The 18,739-nt window shown below is 37.2% G+C and overlaps 1 protein-coding gene across 5 annotated transcripts in view; it reads right to left on the reverse strand.

The window, feature by feature from the left end:
• The window catches only part of SEC23IP (SEC23 interacting protein), a 90,297-nt gene that overhangs the window by 60,287 nt on the left and 11,271 nt on the right, over window positions 1-18,739 (reverse strand). For 4 of the 5 annotated variants that reach the window (XM_079900081.1, XM_079900080.1, XM_079900082.1 and 1 more), the window contains exons 5-13: window positions 15,618-15,707; window positions 11,640-11,760; window positions 10,562-10,651; window positions 8,654-8,795; window positions 7,223-7,431; window positions 6,739-6,857; window positions 6,193-6,345; window positions 4,613-4,708; window positions 9-203 (exon numbers count right to left, since the gene is read on the reverse strand). In XM_079900081.1, coding sequence (XP_079756207.1) covers window positions 9-203; window positions 4,613-4,708; window positions 6,193-6,345; window positions 6,739-6,857; window positions 7,223-7,431; window positions 8,654-8,795; window positions 10,562-10,651; window positions 11,640-11,760; window positions 15,618-15,707 — 1,215 coding nt within the window. The remainder of the gene's footprint in view (window positions 1-8; window positions 204-4,612; window positions 4,709-6,192; window positions 6,346-6,738; window positions 6,858-7,222; window positions 7,432-8,653; window positions 8,796-10,561; window positions 10,652-11,639; window positions 11,761-15,617; window positions 15,708-18,739) is intronic. The other variant, XM_079900083.1, reaches the window with a different exon arrangement.

Here is an 18,739-nt window from a genome sequence, read left to right on the forward strand (position 1 = left end):
TGACTTACCTGTCCAGTGCCAACTTCAAAAGACTCATAATCAACGTGCACAGAAGAAACGCAAACTCCGAGTGGGAGTTTCCTCTTGGACTCATTAGATTCTGAGGGCGGAGAAGCCATTTCTTTAGCTTTCTGAGCACTTTCCTCTTGTCCTTTTGTCGAAGCAGCCATCACTGCCTTCTTTTCTGATGCTTTTTTCTGTTCCTGTGAAATACCAAATTTTCATAATAGAACTGGGGGGAAAAAAGTTATCAGCTATCACTATGAAATATCTATATCAATATTAAGGAATGGTTAGTAATTTCTTAGGCATAATAATGGTATTGTGATTATTAGGGAAATGTCCTTTTAGATATACATACTAAATATTTAAGGAAAAAAATACCATGATGTCTATAATCTACTTTAAAATTCTTAAGAAAAAGAAAATTAAGAACAAAAGCAAAATGTGGCAAAACAGCTACAGTTAAATCTAAATATTTGCTATTAGTATATTCTTTGCTCTCCACTTTTCTATGTAATTTAAAATTTTACTAAAGTTTTTAAAAATGCCAACTTCTTCCTTTGTGATCTCAACTTCAGCCAGATAATTTAGAAGTACTTTATATAACTGTAAAATATATACTTCCTATAAAGACGTGTAACTTAAGAGAAATTTATTCATTCAACATCTTTACACCATTATGTCTACACAGAGCCACTGACAAATTTTCCTCAAAAGCATTCTGGGAAGAACAGATAAACACACTGTGGCACATTCATACAATGGAATAACTATTTAGAAATAAAAAGGAGTAAACTGCAAATAAAACAACAATTATATGAATTTCAAAAACACTATTTTGAGTAAAAGAAGCTAGGTACAAAAGAGTGTACAGTGTTGGTTCCATTTATATAAACTTCTAGAACAGGCAAAACTATCCTATAGTGATCAAATTCAGAATAGTAGTTGTATGGGAGGGGGAGTGGACCAGAAAGAAGCATGAGAGAACTATCTGAGTGACAGAAATGTTCTAGTTCTTGTTTTAGCTGGTGATTACACAGCCGCAAAAATTGTCAAAACTTAATTACTGTAGTGAAAATCAAGATCTATGCATTTCATAAATAAGCAAAGAAAATTCTTGGGAGCGTCTCTAGATCAGGCGTACCTCTGTAGTAATGAGATAAAATCTGCTTGTGTGGGTTTGTGATCACACCCTGATACAGCAGCAACAATGTCAGGGGAATGTGAACAACCATCATGGTGGATTCATTCACTGGCCCTCATTCCCCAAGCTGTGAATGACTGTGTTAAGTCTCTGTTTAAATAGCTATTGACAGGAAATTCCCTGGTGGTCCAGTGGTTAGGGCTCGGCGCTTTCACTGTCGTGGTCCTGAGTTCAATCCCTGGTTGGGGAACTAAGATCCCACAAGCCTCATGGCGCAGCCAAAAATTAAATAATTAATTTTTAAAAAAAGAAGAGCTACTGACAGTGCCTAAACAAAACAGCTGGCCAAATTGGTCTTGTCTATCAATAAATTCCAAATACTAGAAAACCTGGAAATAAGTCCAATTGGTTAATTCAAAGGCAATACAGAATAAAGAAAACTCTCCACCAGCCAGCTGGGAACTGATTCCACCATTAAAGTCTTGGAAGGCTTCGTTATCTCTGCCCTTTGGAGGAACCACAAGATTAAACCTAAAACCCAAAATGAAGAACATGTTCAAGGTTCTTCAGTTTAAATTTGCTTTCTTACTTGCAAGTACCTCCCATTATACTCATAGAACTTAACAATCTAAATTGTTAAGAGGGCTGTCTAAACAGATCCTCAACTGTCCTACTGCGAACTGCTGTTCTGTTTCCCCTCCTAGACACATGCTATAACTTTAAAACAAAGTGAGCCAAAATACACATACTTGAGTATCAATATTCCCAGCACCAAAAATTATTCCTTTTCAAAGGAAAATGAATAAGATGGCTTACAAAGGGGAAAGAAAAGCTCAGGCCACAAATATTTGACCTCTTTATTAAAATAACAAGCTAACTAACTTTGGTTCCATTATTTCGGTTACACTAAGTCAATAGGACACACCATTTTATCTTATTATTGAACTGGCAGCACCTTGTTAACTAGGAATAACAGAGCAATCAATGGCAACACGGCTGAGAAAGTTTCATGGTTCATCCAGAGGCAATTACTTTTGAGTTTAAAAAATAAGATGACTTTATAGTTTTACTCCTTTCAAAACATTCTTATAATGCCATTACTTATATATCCAAGCTACTACAGGAGCCAAAACAGGCTCCTTCTAGAGATTCTTCAAGAACTATAGAATACTTTTCTACTTTTTTCCTTTTATTTACAAAATAAAATCAGGGACAGATGTAGGACCTGGAAACATAGCTTCTCATTTGTTCTTTTTGTGTTTTTACAGGCCTGTGCTTCACTGATGTGCACATGGAGATGAACATGCTCACACTTGGAGAACACAGCCTGGCGGAAAGGAACAACATTGGCACGCTTTCATCATGGTTTTGGTGTGACCACTGTGCTCACCAGAGATGTTGCCTTTCAACTCAATCTTCACTGTTGCCTTCAATCAACCATCAAAAACACTATTTCTGTGTCTAAAATGTGTTTTGAGTTGTACCTTTCTTTTCCATTTCCTATTACACCCCTATCATCTCTCAATCAGTCACTGCATAATTACAGTGACTATGCCCGGAGATTCCTAACAGCCTCTAGCTTCATCCCCTTCCAACTCCATCCCCGCACTGTAACCAAGTGAACTCCCTAAAACACCGGCCCAGTCATGGAACTGCCCTCATTGCTCCACTGACCTACAGCAGTGGTTCTCACACCATGTCCCCTTAGAACTGAACCAGTGGTTTACACTGCTGCTAAAAATGTGGCCCAGTTCTCACACACACACACACACACACACACACACACACACACACACACAAAATTAACGTAAAATTCAAGTTGATAACAGAATTGTCTCAACTTTAAGATTTGTTCCAATTGTTTTTTCCTTTAGTACTCCTTATCAGCCAGTAGGCCCTAGCCAACAGCAAAAGACAGCAAATATTAATGGAAAAACCAGGAAGGAATCAATATGTCTAAAAACTCACTTATTATAAGCACATTTGCTCATGGTTGAAATTTTATGTGACTTACAGCACATAGTTTTCAATTTTAACATTTCTGAAGTAAAAATTAAACTTTAGACTAAACAGATGATTTGGTGCTAAATCATAATTTGTGATAAAAATTAATAAGTAAGTAAGCATTTCATGATGTTAGTTTAAAAGCACCATGACTTTTACAGCCATAAGAACGTGTTTGCGGACCACTCCCTCGTAACTGAAATCTGCCACATCTGCCATTCGGGCCCTCGGAACCCTGTGCTCTACCTTATTCTCAGCTCGACTGCTGTTTCCGCTGCAGAAAAACACTTGCCCACTACCGGAAGGCCATTTCCCCTGGCCCTACCCTTCCTTCAAGCTCAAGTACCAACACCTTGGAGAAGTCTTCTCTCACCAGCCCCAGCCCCTTCTCTCCCGGGCAGGCCTCACCTGGCTCTGACAGCACAAGCAGCACTGATGCATCATCTGTGGTCAAATCTCTCCCCCTAACTAGACAGCATACCCTCAGTTCATCTCCAAATCCCAAGAACTCAGCACATGCCTGATCTAAAACATATACTCATAAAATACAGAACAACTCAATTGCTTAAGCTAATCATAACAAATCAGTCCTATGACTTTACAGTCATATTACATATAAAGAAGTGGCGTATGTTAAGTTCCAAAGAAGTAACACAAATTAAAGAACCACAGAAGTTCAAAAGATGGAAGGATCAACGAAGACCATGTTAATACAATAAAAATAAAATAGCCACCCTAAGTGCTACCTAATTTTTCTAAGTATACAGAAAATCTCTGTAAAGTTAACTTAATGAAAATTAAACGAGTTATTCCCAATAGTTTTATTCTTTTGAAATGTTTTCTAGTTGTTGCTGTTATTGCTCTGATTTGGATTGTTGACAACTTTTTGTTTTTGGTTATTAATTAATGAAATGTATCCGTGTCCCTTCTTATCTCTTTAGATGGTGAGAAGGACTGGGAGAAGAGAAAATGCGCTAACATTTACTGGATGATAAGGTACACATGCATTACTTCATCCTCACTGCAATCCTATCAGGAAGGCATTATCACTCCCATTTTATAAATGAAGGAAACCACAGACCAGAAAAGTTAAGCAAATTGCTCGTGAATATGTAATTAATAAGTGGTTGAACTGGGAATCAGGGTGACCAAGTCATCTTTTTGTCCAGGACTTAACCAGTTGTTGCACTGGGAAATTTTCAAATACCAATTCTAAGGCTGAAAGTCCTTCATCCCGGAATTTGCTCAGCCCCAGGAAAACCAGGAATTGGCATTTAATTGGAATTTGAATCCATTTCTGGCTGACTCCCAAGTCAGGCCTTCCATCAACTCCATTACTGTGCCCTTGGGCAGGGAGCACAGTAGCTGACCTAACCATGATGGTATTAACAAAAACTTCCAAAATATAAACAAGCTAGTCACAGATGAGTTTTTTCTTTTAGGTGCAGAGATGAACTTTACCAGTTTGGCTGCTTTATGTTTTACAAAGTTAGCTATCTTCTTCCTGGGTCCAAGTGGTATCCCCATTTCCTTCAGGTCATCCACTGTACACATAAGCTTTAAAAGAAAACAAACAAGCACATTAATTAGTCAATCTAATGATATATGAAGTGAAATTTAAAAAAAGGAAATTATGAAAAGAAACCGTATCATCTAAGGCAACTGAATATCCAATTTGTTTAAAGTTAATTTCTTTTCTGTCCCCAGCCTCAGGTAATTTTTTTTAAATCATGAATTAATTTAGGTTGTAAAATTTTAGGCCTCCACATCTAAGTCATTCTTTTAATTTTTTTTTGCGGTACGTGGGCCTCTCACTGTTGTGGCCTCTCCTGTTGTGGAACACAGGCTCCAGACACGCAGGCTCAGCGGCCATGGCTCACGGGCCCAGCCGCTCCGCGGCACGTGGGATCTTCCCGGACCGGGGCACGAACCCGTGTCCCCTGCATCGGCAGGCGGACTCCCAACCACTGCGCCACCAGGGAAGCCCCATTCTTTTAATTTTTAACAGAAAATACATGCATGTTGTACAGAATTCTTTCCTCATACACAGGAAAAACAATTTTAGACAAAAATGAATCAAACTATCATCAGTTCCTATTTCCCCTCATCCTGGCCACATAGTATATTAATATCAAACCCTTAATATTCTTGCCAAACTAATAGGTTAAAAAAACCTCACTGCACTTTTTTTTAAAATAAATTTACTTATTTATTTATTTTTGGCTGCGTTGGGTCTTTGTTGCTGCGAGCAGGCTTTCTCTAGTTGCGGCGAGCGGGGGCTACTCTTCATGTGGTGCGCGGGCTTTTCATTGCAGTGCGCGGGCTTTTCATTGTGGTGGCTCCTCTCACTGCGGAGCACGGGCTCTAGGTACGAGGGCCTCAGTAGCCACGGCGCACGGGCCCAGCACTTGTGGCTCACGGGCTCCAGAGTGCAGGCTCAGCAGTTGTGGCGCATGGGCCCAGCCGCTATGAGGCATGCAGGATCCTCCCAGACTAGGGCTCGAACCCGTGTCCCCTGCATTGGCAGGCTGATTCTTAACCACTGCGCCACCAGGGAAGTCCCTCACTGCACTTTTAATTTATATTTCTCTTAAGAGTTTTCATATGATAAGAAGTCATTTGTTATTTTCTTTTCTGAATATCATCTGTTCATATTCTTTGCCTATTTTCCTATTGTGTTGATGGTCTTTGTGTAACTAACTTATAGAAACTTTGAATAATAAGAAAATAAACCCTTTGTTTATAATGTGTGTTGCAAACAGTCTTCTTAACCTTTTGTTGGCCTTTAGGTGTTGTTTATGCCATCCCCTGCTATGCAATTTTTTTTCCATTATGGCTTCTGGGTTTTATGTCATACTTAGAAAAGCCTTCCCAGATTATTAAAAAAAGTTCTCCTGTTTTTTCCAATTTTTTTTAAACGTTTAAGTCTCTGCCTTATCTGAATGCACTGTGATATAAAAGTGTTTAAATCTTATTAATTTTCAATCTCATACAAAGGAAAAACAATTTTAGACAAAAATGAATCAAACTATGATCAGTACCAGAGATTCCATATCAATCTTTTCCTTTTCAAAAGTGCTAACGTATTCAGAGAGGCTAAGTGCTTCCAGAGTTTCTTGCAAAGTCAGGACTTCTTCATTTTCAACATCAAGGTCACAAGACTCATCCAACGTCAGCTTTGGCTCTTCAGGTATCTTTTAAAAAAAAAGTTGGGAGAACGTTACAAAGTTCCCATAAAATGTCTTCTGATCTATGGAAAAATCTTAATTCTGTCCTATACACAAATCATAATTTTTGGCAGTTTGCTATCCAAAGTTTGAATATTCTGAAAAAGTATATAAATTTAGTAAATCACGCATGCTCCCATTTCCTACAATAATTTACTTCACATTTTTTAAAGAAACCATAAACTGTCTCTCACATTTAAATTTATAATACATAAGGAAGACGAGTGAGAAACTCAAATAATGAGCTCTATGATTCCACTGCACTCCTAAAGCTCAGGGTATTTTGTTACATAGAATCAGTTCAGATTGTGGAAAACTCTTCAGCTCCAACTCTGAATCTAGAGGTCAATTGGGCCATACCTGCTTTTCCTGGAAATGTGGCTGCTTCACAACTCCATTAGCAACAGCTAAAGGCTCAGGAGACTTTGATAAATTCAAATCTTTTTGATTAGACAGGATGTCAAACAATATTAAAGAACCTTAAAAAAAAAAAAGAAGCATTTTGCTTTATAATGTACTAGGTGCTTTTATAACACTAAATAAATTCTCCTCCTTTTTTTTGTTCAAAGTCCCAAGCAGAAGTCACATAAAGTTAGATGTTAATCAAGATCTGATAATAAATATTCTTGTTTTACCAAGTAGTAGAATAAATTAAAATATAAAGCATTCCTAGGTAACATGAAAGGCAAATAAGGCAGAATGTAAACTCAAAGCATTCATTTCTACCCTTTATAAAACTCAAAATCTATAATTCTAAGTCTTGAACTAACAATGTCACCCACATTGAAAGCAGGGATGACTCAACAAAAATTGTATTTAAAATGTGGATATTTGGAAGTTTTACCTAAACTGTGACCAGCAACAGAGACCCCTCCTTTGAAGTCTGGGTTCCGACTCATGAAGAGTGCATACAGACGGTTTATCTCCAATCCCACTTTCTCCACAATCCTCTGACAGTAGATGGGGCTGTTGTAAAATAAAATGTCTAGCAAGGTTTCATTAGTAAAGTGACGAAACCGACCAATACTTGGTAAAGTGATTTTCTTAATATTCCTGTTCAGAAAGAAAAAGAAGTATGTTTAGTCAGTAAGCACCTTAAATTTATCGGTTTCTAAAAGTTTCAATTTTGAATCCTGAAAATACACTAAGTAAAAAAAGATCCCACGGACTAATTATGAGTTGATTTTATAGACAGTTACTGTAAACAAATCAAGATAAACCAAAAAAGTTGTCATTTGTGCCTATAACTATACTATGAACTTGGGGATTCTCTGAAGTTATCATACAAAATAAGGCCAAAGCGAAGATTTTTAATTTATTTTTAAAGAGGAAAGCCTACTCTTCCATTTTTCTTCCAGTTTACTGGAAATCAGGATACCTGACAAAAATTGTGGGTGGCCAGGACAATAGAGAATGTAGCAAGAAGTAAAAAAGGAGCTTAATGGAATGAGAATCTCTCCTGATTTGAGAATGGCCATACTTCAGGAATACCCAAAGAGAGAGAAATCACCCCCATAACAGGGCTTCACATGGAGAGAACAGAATGTTTGTAGCGTTAGTTTTATTAAAGCATGTGCCCTGAAACATCATGATGTTCACTAAAATCCAAGTATGTCATTAGCCCTGTGTCCCCAGCATAAATATTTTCTAAATCTGTGCTTCCCAACTGGAAGCATTCTAAATTGAGTGGAGGCATTTTTAGTTGTCACAGTGCCTGGTAAGTGCTGCTGGCATTTAGACTAAGGATATTAAATGGCCTACAATACACAGAACAGTCTTACATGACACAGAACTGTCCTGCCAGAAGAGTCTGCACTGAGAAACAATAATCAGTGGTTCTCAACCAGGGGCGATTTTATCCCCAGGGGACATCTGGCAATGACTAGAGACATTTTTGGTTGTTAAATTAAGGGTAAGGTCGTGCTACTCTTATCTAGAGGGTAGAAGCCTAGGATGCTGCTAAACATCCTATAGTGTACAGGACAGCCCCATGTGTGAACCACTATAGATCAGTATTCTAAAACCAGCTTAAGTTTCTTAGATTCTCTTAAATATTTACAATAGGAACACACACATACGTATGTACGTATATACGTGCATGTGCACACACACACAAAGTAGCACATAAACTTAAGTGTTTAATCATATGTCAGAGCAAGTATATAAAGTTTTTAAGTGTATCTGTTGAAGTCATAATAAATTACTTTATACTATAGTTTAAAATTTGAATCTAAGTTTGACTAATCTGAAAACCAAGCTATCAAAATCCACAAACCTGTCAACACCGGTGGCATCCCCACCCAAGGAACTATGCCAATGAACCGGAAGGAATTCCACTCTGCTTACTTTCCGATCATCTAAAGATTTCTTGAAATGTGTCTGCAGCAATTTGAGAGAAACCACCCTAAAATCATCCACTTAAAAAAAAAAAAAAAAATTTTAGAGAAATGCAAATCAAAACTACAATGAGATATCATCTCACACCAGTCAGAATGGCCATTATCAAAAAATCTAGAAACAATAAATGCTGGAGAGGGTGTGGAGAAAAGTCAACCCTCTTGCACTGTTGGTGGGAATGTAAATTGATACAGCCACTGTGGAGAACAGTATGGAGGTTCCTTAAAAAACTACAAATAGAACTACCATATGACCCAGCAATCCCACTACTGGGCATATACCCTGAGAAAACCATAATTCAAAAAGAGTCATGTACCAAAATGTTCATTGCAGCTCTATTTACAATAGCCCAGAGATGGAAACAACCTAAGTGTCCATCATCAGATGAATGGATAAAGAAGATGTGGCACATATATACAGTGGAATATTACTCAGCCATAAAAAGAAACGAAATTGAGCTATTTGTAATGAGGTGGATAGACCTAGAGTCTGTCATACAGAGTGAAGTACGTCAGAAAGAGAAAGACGAATACCGTATGCTAACACATACATATGGAATTTAAGAAAAAAAAAATGTCATGAAGAACCTAGGGGTAAGACAGGAATAAAGACACAGACCTACTAGAGAATGGACTTGAGGATATGGGGAGGGGGAAGGGTAAGCTGTGACAAAGCGGGAGAGAGGCATGGACATATATACACTACCATACGTAAGGTAGATAGCTAGTGGGAAGCGGCCGCATAGCACAGGGAGATCAGCTCGGTGCTTTGTGACCGCCTAGAGGGGTGGGATAGGGAGGGTGGGAGGGAGGGAGACGCAAGAGGGAAGAGATATGGGAACATATGTATATGTATAATTGATTCACTTTGTTATAAAGCAGAAACTAACACACCATTGTAAAGCAATTATACTCCAATAAAGATGTAAAAAAAAAAAAATCAGGGAAGACAAATTAACTTGATTAAATTTTCCTAGCTTGATTAAGTAGTTAGCAATTACCTCTTTTATGCCAGTATTTTTTATAACACAAACTTTTCAAGAAAAAAAAAAAAGATGACAAAATCAGTCCAGAAAAGATAAAAAAACAACCTTTCGGAAGTTCTTGTTCATGTTTCATTATTTTACAGAAATATATAAATGACTGAAAAACATTAGCTCAACTACCATTACTGGGAGGCAGAAATGCACTGTGGGTAGACTCTGGAATCAAATTACCTGCTCCAGAACCTACAGACCGTGACATGGGAGAGGTTAACTCATCCTCTGGGCCTCAGTTCCTCACCTAATAGTAAAGATAACAGTAACAGCACCTACACCCCAAAGAGTTATTGTGAGGGTTAAATGATACAACTCATGCAACATACTTGGGACATACCAAGTATTCAATAAATATGAACTATTACTACAAACATAAAAATAAAACTTCCAAAATTTAAGTAAACCAGGCAGATTCACAGTTCCTTTAAACAACTTCTCACAACTAATTCACCATAAATCAGTTCAATGCACAGGTGTTCCTAGTGGCTGGAAGTGCTCAGGCAGAGGTTGTCAAAAAGCCTAAATTATTTCCAAGATCCCTTCTAATTCTTCACAATCTAGGATTTTATGAGTTATAAATGTCATAAGAGCAAATGAAGTACAAAGTAGTATTGCCCATGATCATTTAAATCTCCTCTTACAGTCCCTCAGCCAACAGTATACAGCTGGAAACCATCTTAAAAATGAAGGTTTAAAAGTTCTAGTAGTTCTCCAATCATTTCATGAAATGAAGTGACTAACGCTTACCACATTCAATAATGCTTCTAAAGCGCAAGTCACACACAGGTCCAATGCCATGCACCATGAACACCAAATGGTCAACCGGAGGCATTTCCCCTGCAAAAGAAAGAAAGAAAGACATTCATCCATGCATATATACATACACACACACACACACACACAAGCTGGGGACTGTTTAGGTTTTCTTAATTGAATAGCAATATTCAATACCCCTTTTGTCATCATAAACTTGCCAAAATCAGATGAACGCAGCTCAAAGTCCACCTTTTGGCAAATAACAGTGAACTAGACCAAGGAGTGGAGGAAGCAGGCCATTTCTGATCCCAGAAGCTATGAGCCAATGATGATCATCAGTTTTGTACCTATAGAGGCTCCATAACCTTGTAATTTCTTCAGAACTCCCCAGGGCACTAAGCCCCACATGGAGATTCCACTTGTCAATATAAAACTTCAAAATCTTTTCCCAAAATCCTTCTCTGTGTTAGATTCACACATACTACACATGAACATTTCCAAGTTAAATCTACTATTTTACTCTGGTTATTTCATACAGATTCATAATATGAGTACATTTATTTCCAAATCCTGCTCACTGCCTGTTTTTATAAATAAAGTTTTATTGCAACACAGCTAGGCCCATTTGTTTGCATACAAATGCTTTCACACTACAATGGCAGAGTTGAGCAGAGATACAGCAGAGTCTGCATGGCTTGCAAAGCCTGAAATATTTACTACTTCGCCCTTTGCAGAAAAAATTCACCACTCCTGCACTAAAGTAATACAAACTAGTTGAGGCATGACAAAACAAGCCCAAAAATATTGCCCAAAGCCTAGTTTCAACAAGCAAAGTGCTTCTTCACAACAATATATATTTTAGAATCTATATTACATGGTTTGTGCACCTTCAACAGAATTCTAAATTAAAGAACAAACAGATATAAAAGTAATAAAAAGGAAAGATCTGTGCCAACCTAGCTGATTTCTGCATGTTATGGCAGGTAATCCTAATAACTATTTCCTTTTTTCATCATTCTAAAATAGAGAAGTCTAAAAATGACCTTAGTCCTAAACAAACTGTACGAACCATCAGGAATTTCATCAAGGTTATCATCAACTCCACGCTTTACAACCCTGGGCCTTGTCTGTCCATCTTGTGTGGTCCCCCATTCATCTGGCACTGATGAGGGCTGGAACTGAACAATAACCTTCAAGATACAAGAGAAGGATTATGACAGAGCTCACTATCAAATTCATTCCCACTATAAGCTAAATACATAATAAACTACTTCATAGTATAGTTTATAATCAGATACTTGTACTGTTCCTCCAAAATCAATTTTGTAACAGTCCTGCTAGCGTTCAGTAACCATTAAAACTAAGTAAATCAATATCATTATTTCCAATGCTTATGTTGGAAAATAATACAACTAAATCAGAGGTAGTATGCCTTGATTTAAAAATATAACAAACAGGGCTTCCCTGGTGGCGCAGTGGTTGAGAGTCCGCCTGCCGATGCAGGGGACACAGGTTCATGCCCCGGTCCGGGAAGATCCCACATGCCGTGGAGCGGCTGGGCCCGTGAGCCATGGCCGCTGAGCCTGCGCATCCGGAGCCTGTGCTCCGCAACGGGAGAGGCCACAACAGTGAGAGGCCCGCGTACCGCAAAAAAAAAAAAAAAAAAAAAAAATTCAGGTTTACACATAAGAAATAAAAGAAGTAGAGGAATCCTTGTTTTATAAATACATATAAGGCAAAATCCTCTAAATAACAACGTGCAAATTCAATTTCAATGTCCAAAACGGATTTACCTACCACTTTTCAGGAAGACATATACTATTCTGTTAAATCAACTGTATTAAATTTAGTCCAGTGTTACATGGAAAAATCTCAAATAAACAACCTAACCTACCATCTAAAGGAATCAGGAAAAGAAGAGCAAACAAAGCCCAAAGTCAGCACAAGGAAGGAACTAATAAAGATCAGAGAGCAAATAAATAAAATTGAGACCAAAAAAAAAATACAACAGGAAAGATCAATGAAACCAAGAGCTGGTTTTTTGAAAAAAATTAACAATATTGATAAACCTTTAGCCAGGCTTACCAAGGAGAAAAGAGAGAGGACCCAAATAAACAAAATAAGAAATGAAAGAGGAGAAATAGCAACTGATACCACAGAGACACAAAAAAAACCATAAGAGAATACTATGAACAGTTATATGCCAACAAATTGGACATATTAGAAGAAACAAATTTCTAGAACCATACAACCTGCCAAGACTGAATCAAGAAGAAACAGACAATTTGAACAGACCAATCACTAGTAGTGAAACTGAATTTCTAATAAAAAGAACTCCCAGCAAACTAAAGTCCAGGACCAGAGAGCTTCCCATGGGAATTCTATCAAACATATAAAGAAGAGCTGAGAAGCTGATACCTACCCTTCTCAAACTATTCCAAAAATTGAAGAGGAGGGAACACTCCCAAATTCATTCTATGAGGCCACCATTACCCTGATACCAAAACCAAACACACTACAGAAAAAAGAAAATTACAGGCCAATATCTTTAATGTATATGTAAAAACTGTCAACAAAATATTAGCAAACCGAATCCAACAACATATAAAAAGGATCATACACCATGATCAAGTGGGATTTATTCCAAAGATGCAAGGATGGTTCAACATTTGCAAATCAATTAATGTGATACACACATTAACAAAAGGAAGGATTAAAAATCACGATTATCTCAACAGATTCAGAAAAGCATTTGACAAAATTCAACATCTATTCATGGTAAAAAAAAAAAACTCTCATCAAAGTTGGTACAGAGGGAACATATCTCAACATAGTAAAGGCCATTTATGAAAAAACCCACAGCTAACAGCACACTCAGTGATGAAAAGCTGATCATATTTCCTCCAAATTCAGAAACAAGACAAGGATGCCCACTCCTGCCACCTCTATTTAACATAGTATTGGAAGTCCTAGCCACAGCAGTCAGAGAAAAAGAAATAAAAGGTATCCAAACTGGAAGGGAAGAAGTAAAACTGTCACTATTTGCAGATGACATGACACTATATATAGAAAACCTTAAAGTCTCCACCAAAAAACTATTAGAACTGATAAATGAATTCAGTAAAGTTGCAGGATATAAGATTAGTATACAGAAATCTGTTGCTTTTCTACACACTAAAAATGAACTATCAGAAAGAGAAAGCAAAAAAAGACAATCCTGCTTAAAATCTCATCATGAAGAATAAAATACCTAGGGGGAATTCCCTGGTGGTCCAGTGGTTAGGATTCTGGGCTTGCACTGCCAGGGGCCCAGGTTCGATCCCTGGTTGGGGAACTAAGATCCCACAAGCTGTGCAACACGGCCAAAAAAAAAAAGAAGAATAAAATACCCGGGAATAAACCCCAATGTTCATAGCAGCACAGTTTACAGCAGCCAAGATATGGAAGCAACCCAAGTGTCCATCAACAGACAAATGGATAAAGAAGATGTGGTACACATACACACACACACACACACACACACACACACACACACACACACACACGATGGAATATTACTCAGCCATAAAAAAGCATGAAATTCTGCAATCTGCAGCAACATGGATGGACCTAGAAAATGTGTGTAGTGAAATAAGTCAGAGAAAGGCAAATACTGTATATCACTTTATTTGTGGAATCTAAAAAATAAAACGGATGTATCAATAGATACCAAAACAGAAACAGACTCACAGATTAAAAAAAAAAACCAAAGTAGTGGTTCCAGTAGGGACAGGGAAAGGGGTAGGGCAAGATAGGGGTATGGAATTAAGAGACACAAACTACTACGTATAAAATAGGTTAGCAACAAGGATATATTGTACAGCACAGAGAATTATAGCCATTATTTTGTAATAACTTTTAATGGAGTATAATCTGTAAAACTACTGAATCGCAATGCTGTACACCTGAAACAAATATAATAAGTCAACTATACTTCAATTAAAAAATAAAATTAATAGTTTAACATTAACCTTCCACCCCCCCCCAAAAAAACGAATGCATGCAAGATGATATGTAAAATTGTGTGCTTATATAAAAAACAAAAGTTAAAAAAAAAAATTAAAAAACAAAAGGGTAAGTGTGGTTACCATTAAGAGGCAAAACTAGGGGAATGCAGAGGTAAGAGGCTTTTGTTTTTCATTTGATACCCTTTTATACTGTTTAAACTTTGATGGCATATGAATGTTTTTATTTTTACTTATTTTAACATCAGTAAGGACTATAGAGGTGGTTAGAATATAGGTTTTTGTTTTTCTTTTACACTTTTCTGTAATAAATAGCCTATGTTCTGAGAAACTACCATATTACTAGCATTATGCTAAATGCTTTTGCATAAATTACCTCACTTCATCAAAAATATGACCCTGGGAGGTAAATCTTATTTATTGCGAGTGAGGAACCTGGAGCTTAGAGAGATTAAGGATGGTAAATGGAAGACTCTAAACACCACACCCAATATCTTTAAAAAAACAAGAAAGGTTTCCAGAGATGATACAAATAAAGAGGAAGAACTTATTTTTACTTTAAAGGTTGAAACAAACCATCATCAAGGGCAAGGTAGGCAAACTATTGCCTGCAGGTCAAACCTGGCCCACCACTTGTTTTTATAAATAACATTTTATTGAAAATAGCCAGGTCCATTGGCTTACATACTGCCTGTAGCTGCTTTCAGAGACTACACGGCCTACAAAGCCTTCAATATTTACTCTCTGGCCCTTCACAGAAAAGTCTGCTGAGCCTGGATCAAGTACAAAAAATAATCAAGCTTAACTTCAACGATGCATACTAAGCTTCAGCTACTGTGTTACCATAAACAGAAACTTCATGAGACAAATTTAAATTTCATTTTAGTTTCTATCATTGATATGACCTGTAGTAAACTTAAAAGCAATACACTAGTTATAAATATATCCCTACTGCAGAGTAAAAATGAACATTTATCAAACATTCAGTAAAATAATTACTTTTAAAAACCTAAACACTTTAATATCTTAAACAACATCACTACCTTTGGATTGTGCATAACAATTGTCTCCCCACTCGGAAACTCTAATCTGCGGTGCCACTGATTCGTGGTTACAGCTTTTTTATATTCAGCCTACAAGGGAAACAACATATGATCCAGTAAGACAAATCTATTAAGAGAAAGTGTGGAAGAAAATTATAACTATGATAGTAATAAAAATAATAGTAATAGCAGCTCTCCTGTACTAACTGGCTACCATACTTAATATCATTTTACATACCGTACCTCACATAACTGCTCTCAATCAGCCCTAAATAATATTGTCCCCATTACCTACAGGTGAAAACCAAGGTTTAAACAGTCTATTAATTTCCTAGGGCTGCCATAACAAAGTACCACAAACTGAGTGGCTTATAAAAACAGAAACTTATTGCCTCACAGTTCTAGAGGCTAGAAGTCTGAAACCAAGGTGTCAGCAGGGCCACATTCCCTCTGAAACTCATAGGGAATTCCTTCCTCGCCTCTTCCTAGCTCCTGGTGGTCTGTCAGCAATCTGTAGTATTCCTTGGCTTACAGACGCATCACTCCAATCCTCTACTTTCACATGGCCTTCTCCCTCTATGTTTGTCTTAACATGACTGTCTTCTTATAAGGATGCCAATCATATTGAATTAGGGGCCCACCCTACTCCAGTATGATCTCTTCTTAATTATATCTGCAACAACTCTATTTCCAAATAAAGTCACATTCTGAAGTACTAGAAGTTAAGACCTCAACCTATCTTTTTTTTTTTTTTTTTTTGGTGGTGGGGGGCAGACACAATTCTAATGCTAGCAGGCAGTTTTAGTTCACAGTTGCACGAGACCATACAGTGATCACAGAGGTAAGGAGCAAAAGCAGAACTGTGGTTCACTCCCACCCACGACCTTCTGACTCCAAAGACTTGACTGTCCCACCACTTTCTTACTCTCCTTCCAGAGACACTATTCTGCTCTCTATAAGGCAAAAGTCTGAGGGTCTCTTGGAGAAAGATTCAAGACCAGGTAAGGGGGAACCTCTGGTACACCCACTGAGTAACAGTGGGACTTCCTTGGTGGCGCAGTGGTGAAGACTCTGCGTTCCCAATGCAGGGGGCCCGGGTTCAATCCCTGGTCAGGGAACTAGATCCCACATGCATGCCACAACTAAGAGTTCTCATGCCACAACTAAGGAGCCCACTGCTTCAACTAAGGAGCCAGTGCAACCAAATAAATAAATATTTTTTAAAATGAGTAACAGTGATTATTTGACAATCATGTCAAAGTAGAAGTGTTTCTTTTTGTCTCCTGGGCAGTCATTCAGTAACAATTCCTCTCCATCAGCCTCTATCCAGCTGACCCTCTTCCTCACTACTTTTTAAAAAAATTTTAATATATTTGTTGACATTTTTTAAAAGCAAGATCACAAACAAAAATGTTTAAAGATTCACCATCTTAAGAATTATTTTCATTTCTTCGTATTCCCTTTCAATCCACAGCTTTATAATAAATCTTGTCTGGTAGAGTATGTTTCTACTTTTCATTCTTCAAAATGGTCTTGATTATTCTTGATACTTTGATCTTCCATATAAAATTTAGGAGCAGTCTGCAAATTTTACTTAAAAAACCCTGATGTGACTTTGATTGGGATTACATACAATTTATAAAACAATTTGGGAAGAACTGACATCTTTATTATGTTGAGACTGTGCATCTATGAATGTAATATTTTGGTCTATTTCTTTAAGGTCATCTTTTACATCCTTCAATTCTGCTTCATAGTTTATTCTCCATAAAGTTCATATATACCTTTTGTTGGACGATTTTTCTACTTAGCCTGTAGTTTTGTTAGTGTTATAGTCTTCTTTTATTATTATGGTTTCTAATTGGTTATTTCTATTGCGTAGGAATGTTATTAATTTTTATACGCTGATTTTATATCCACAGACTTGCTGAACTCTTACACTGGTACTAATGGAATTTCTAGAGGTTCTCCTAGTTTTCTATGCAGACATTGATGTAATTATCAAATTAAGGTGTTTTTTGTTTCCAACTCTTCTATTGTTTTGTTTTAGTGCTCTGATAGGCTAGGATCATCTACAACACTAGCAATATGTATCACTTGATTCTCATTTTCTCACTGGCTTTTTCATTTCCTAAACTCCTCTGCCTCTTCCCTGATCTGGCTTGAGTTTCCTGGGTAGAGGCTGAACAGGAACTAAGGTCTCCTAAAGTTAAGAACAGCTATGTGCTATTGAGACGGTCAATACATGAATTCCATCCTCGAAGCCTGTGTCACCCATTTATAATCAAATATAGTATACACTTTCAAATACTGCTTAGACTTGAAAACATATACTTTAGCTTCAAAATAATAGGACTAAACATTCAACCTTGGGATGCTATACCTTCAGTAGGGTCTTGTCAAGGGTACCAAAAATTATAGTACACATTTGTTTATTTATTTAGGTCTAAAATTAAGCCAAAGATACCAGCATTCCTTTACATATTTTATTCCTTATTCAAATGATTAAAATTATGTTTTAGTAGACTGGTGCCTCCTGATATTTGGTATTTCCAGGAACAAAATTAATTTTATGCCTTCTTTTCAGTCTTTGCCCTTACCTGGGTTCTGACTCAGCTCTAAATCAGTGTTTTTCAAACTGTGGGTCATGACCAGCAACAAATTGTAAAATTAATATTTTCAATGACATAGAAAATATCTAACTGAATGACACCTAGTGAGGTAAGTGTTGTTCCATGTACCTTTCTTTGTTTCTAATGGTGCGTTAGAGCTCACTCATACCAGCTCACAAGAGCTGATCACACATACCGCTTCCCAACTCTGTGTCTAGTTACATCATGTTGCTAGCTTACTATTGGCCATGGTGGGAGTATCTACACCATGGAAATCAGCAAACACTATAAATCAGGGTTTTTTTCCCTGGAGAGCCAGTTTACCAAACACCACTGCCTCTGATAAATAAACACACATACTCATGGGTGTGTATGTGTGTGTGTGTGTGTGTGTGTGTGTGTGTGTAAAATGTGTGTACTAAATCCAATCTAAAATGTATTCTTACTACACGTTGAAATGAAAAACATTTGAGGTCTCTGTTCTCAACAAGCTTCTTTTCCAATTTACTT

The sequence above is a fragment of the Stenella coeruleoalba genome (assembly GCF_951394435.1).
Source record: "Stenella coeruleoalba genome assembly, chromosome: 16".
NCBI classification, from domain to species: Eukaryota; Metazoa; Chordata; class Mammalia; order Artiodactyla; family Delphinidae; genus Stenella; species Stenella coeruleoalba.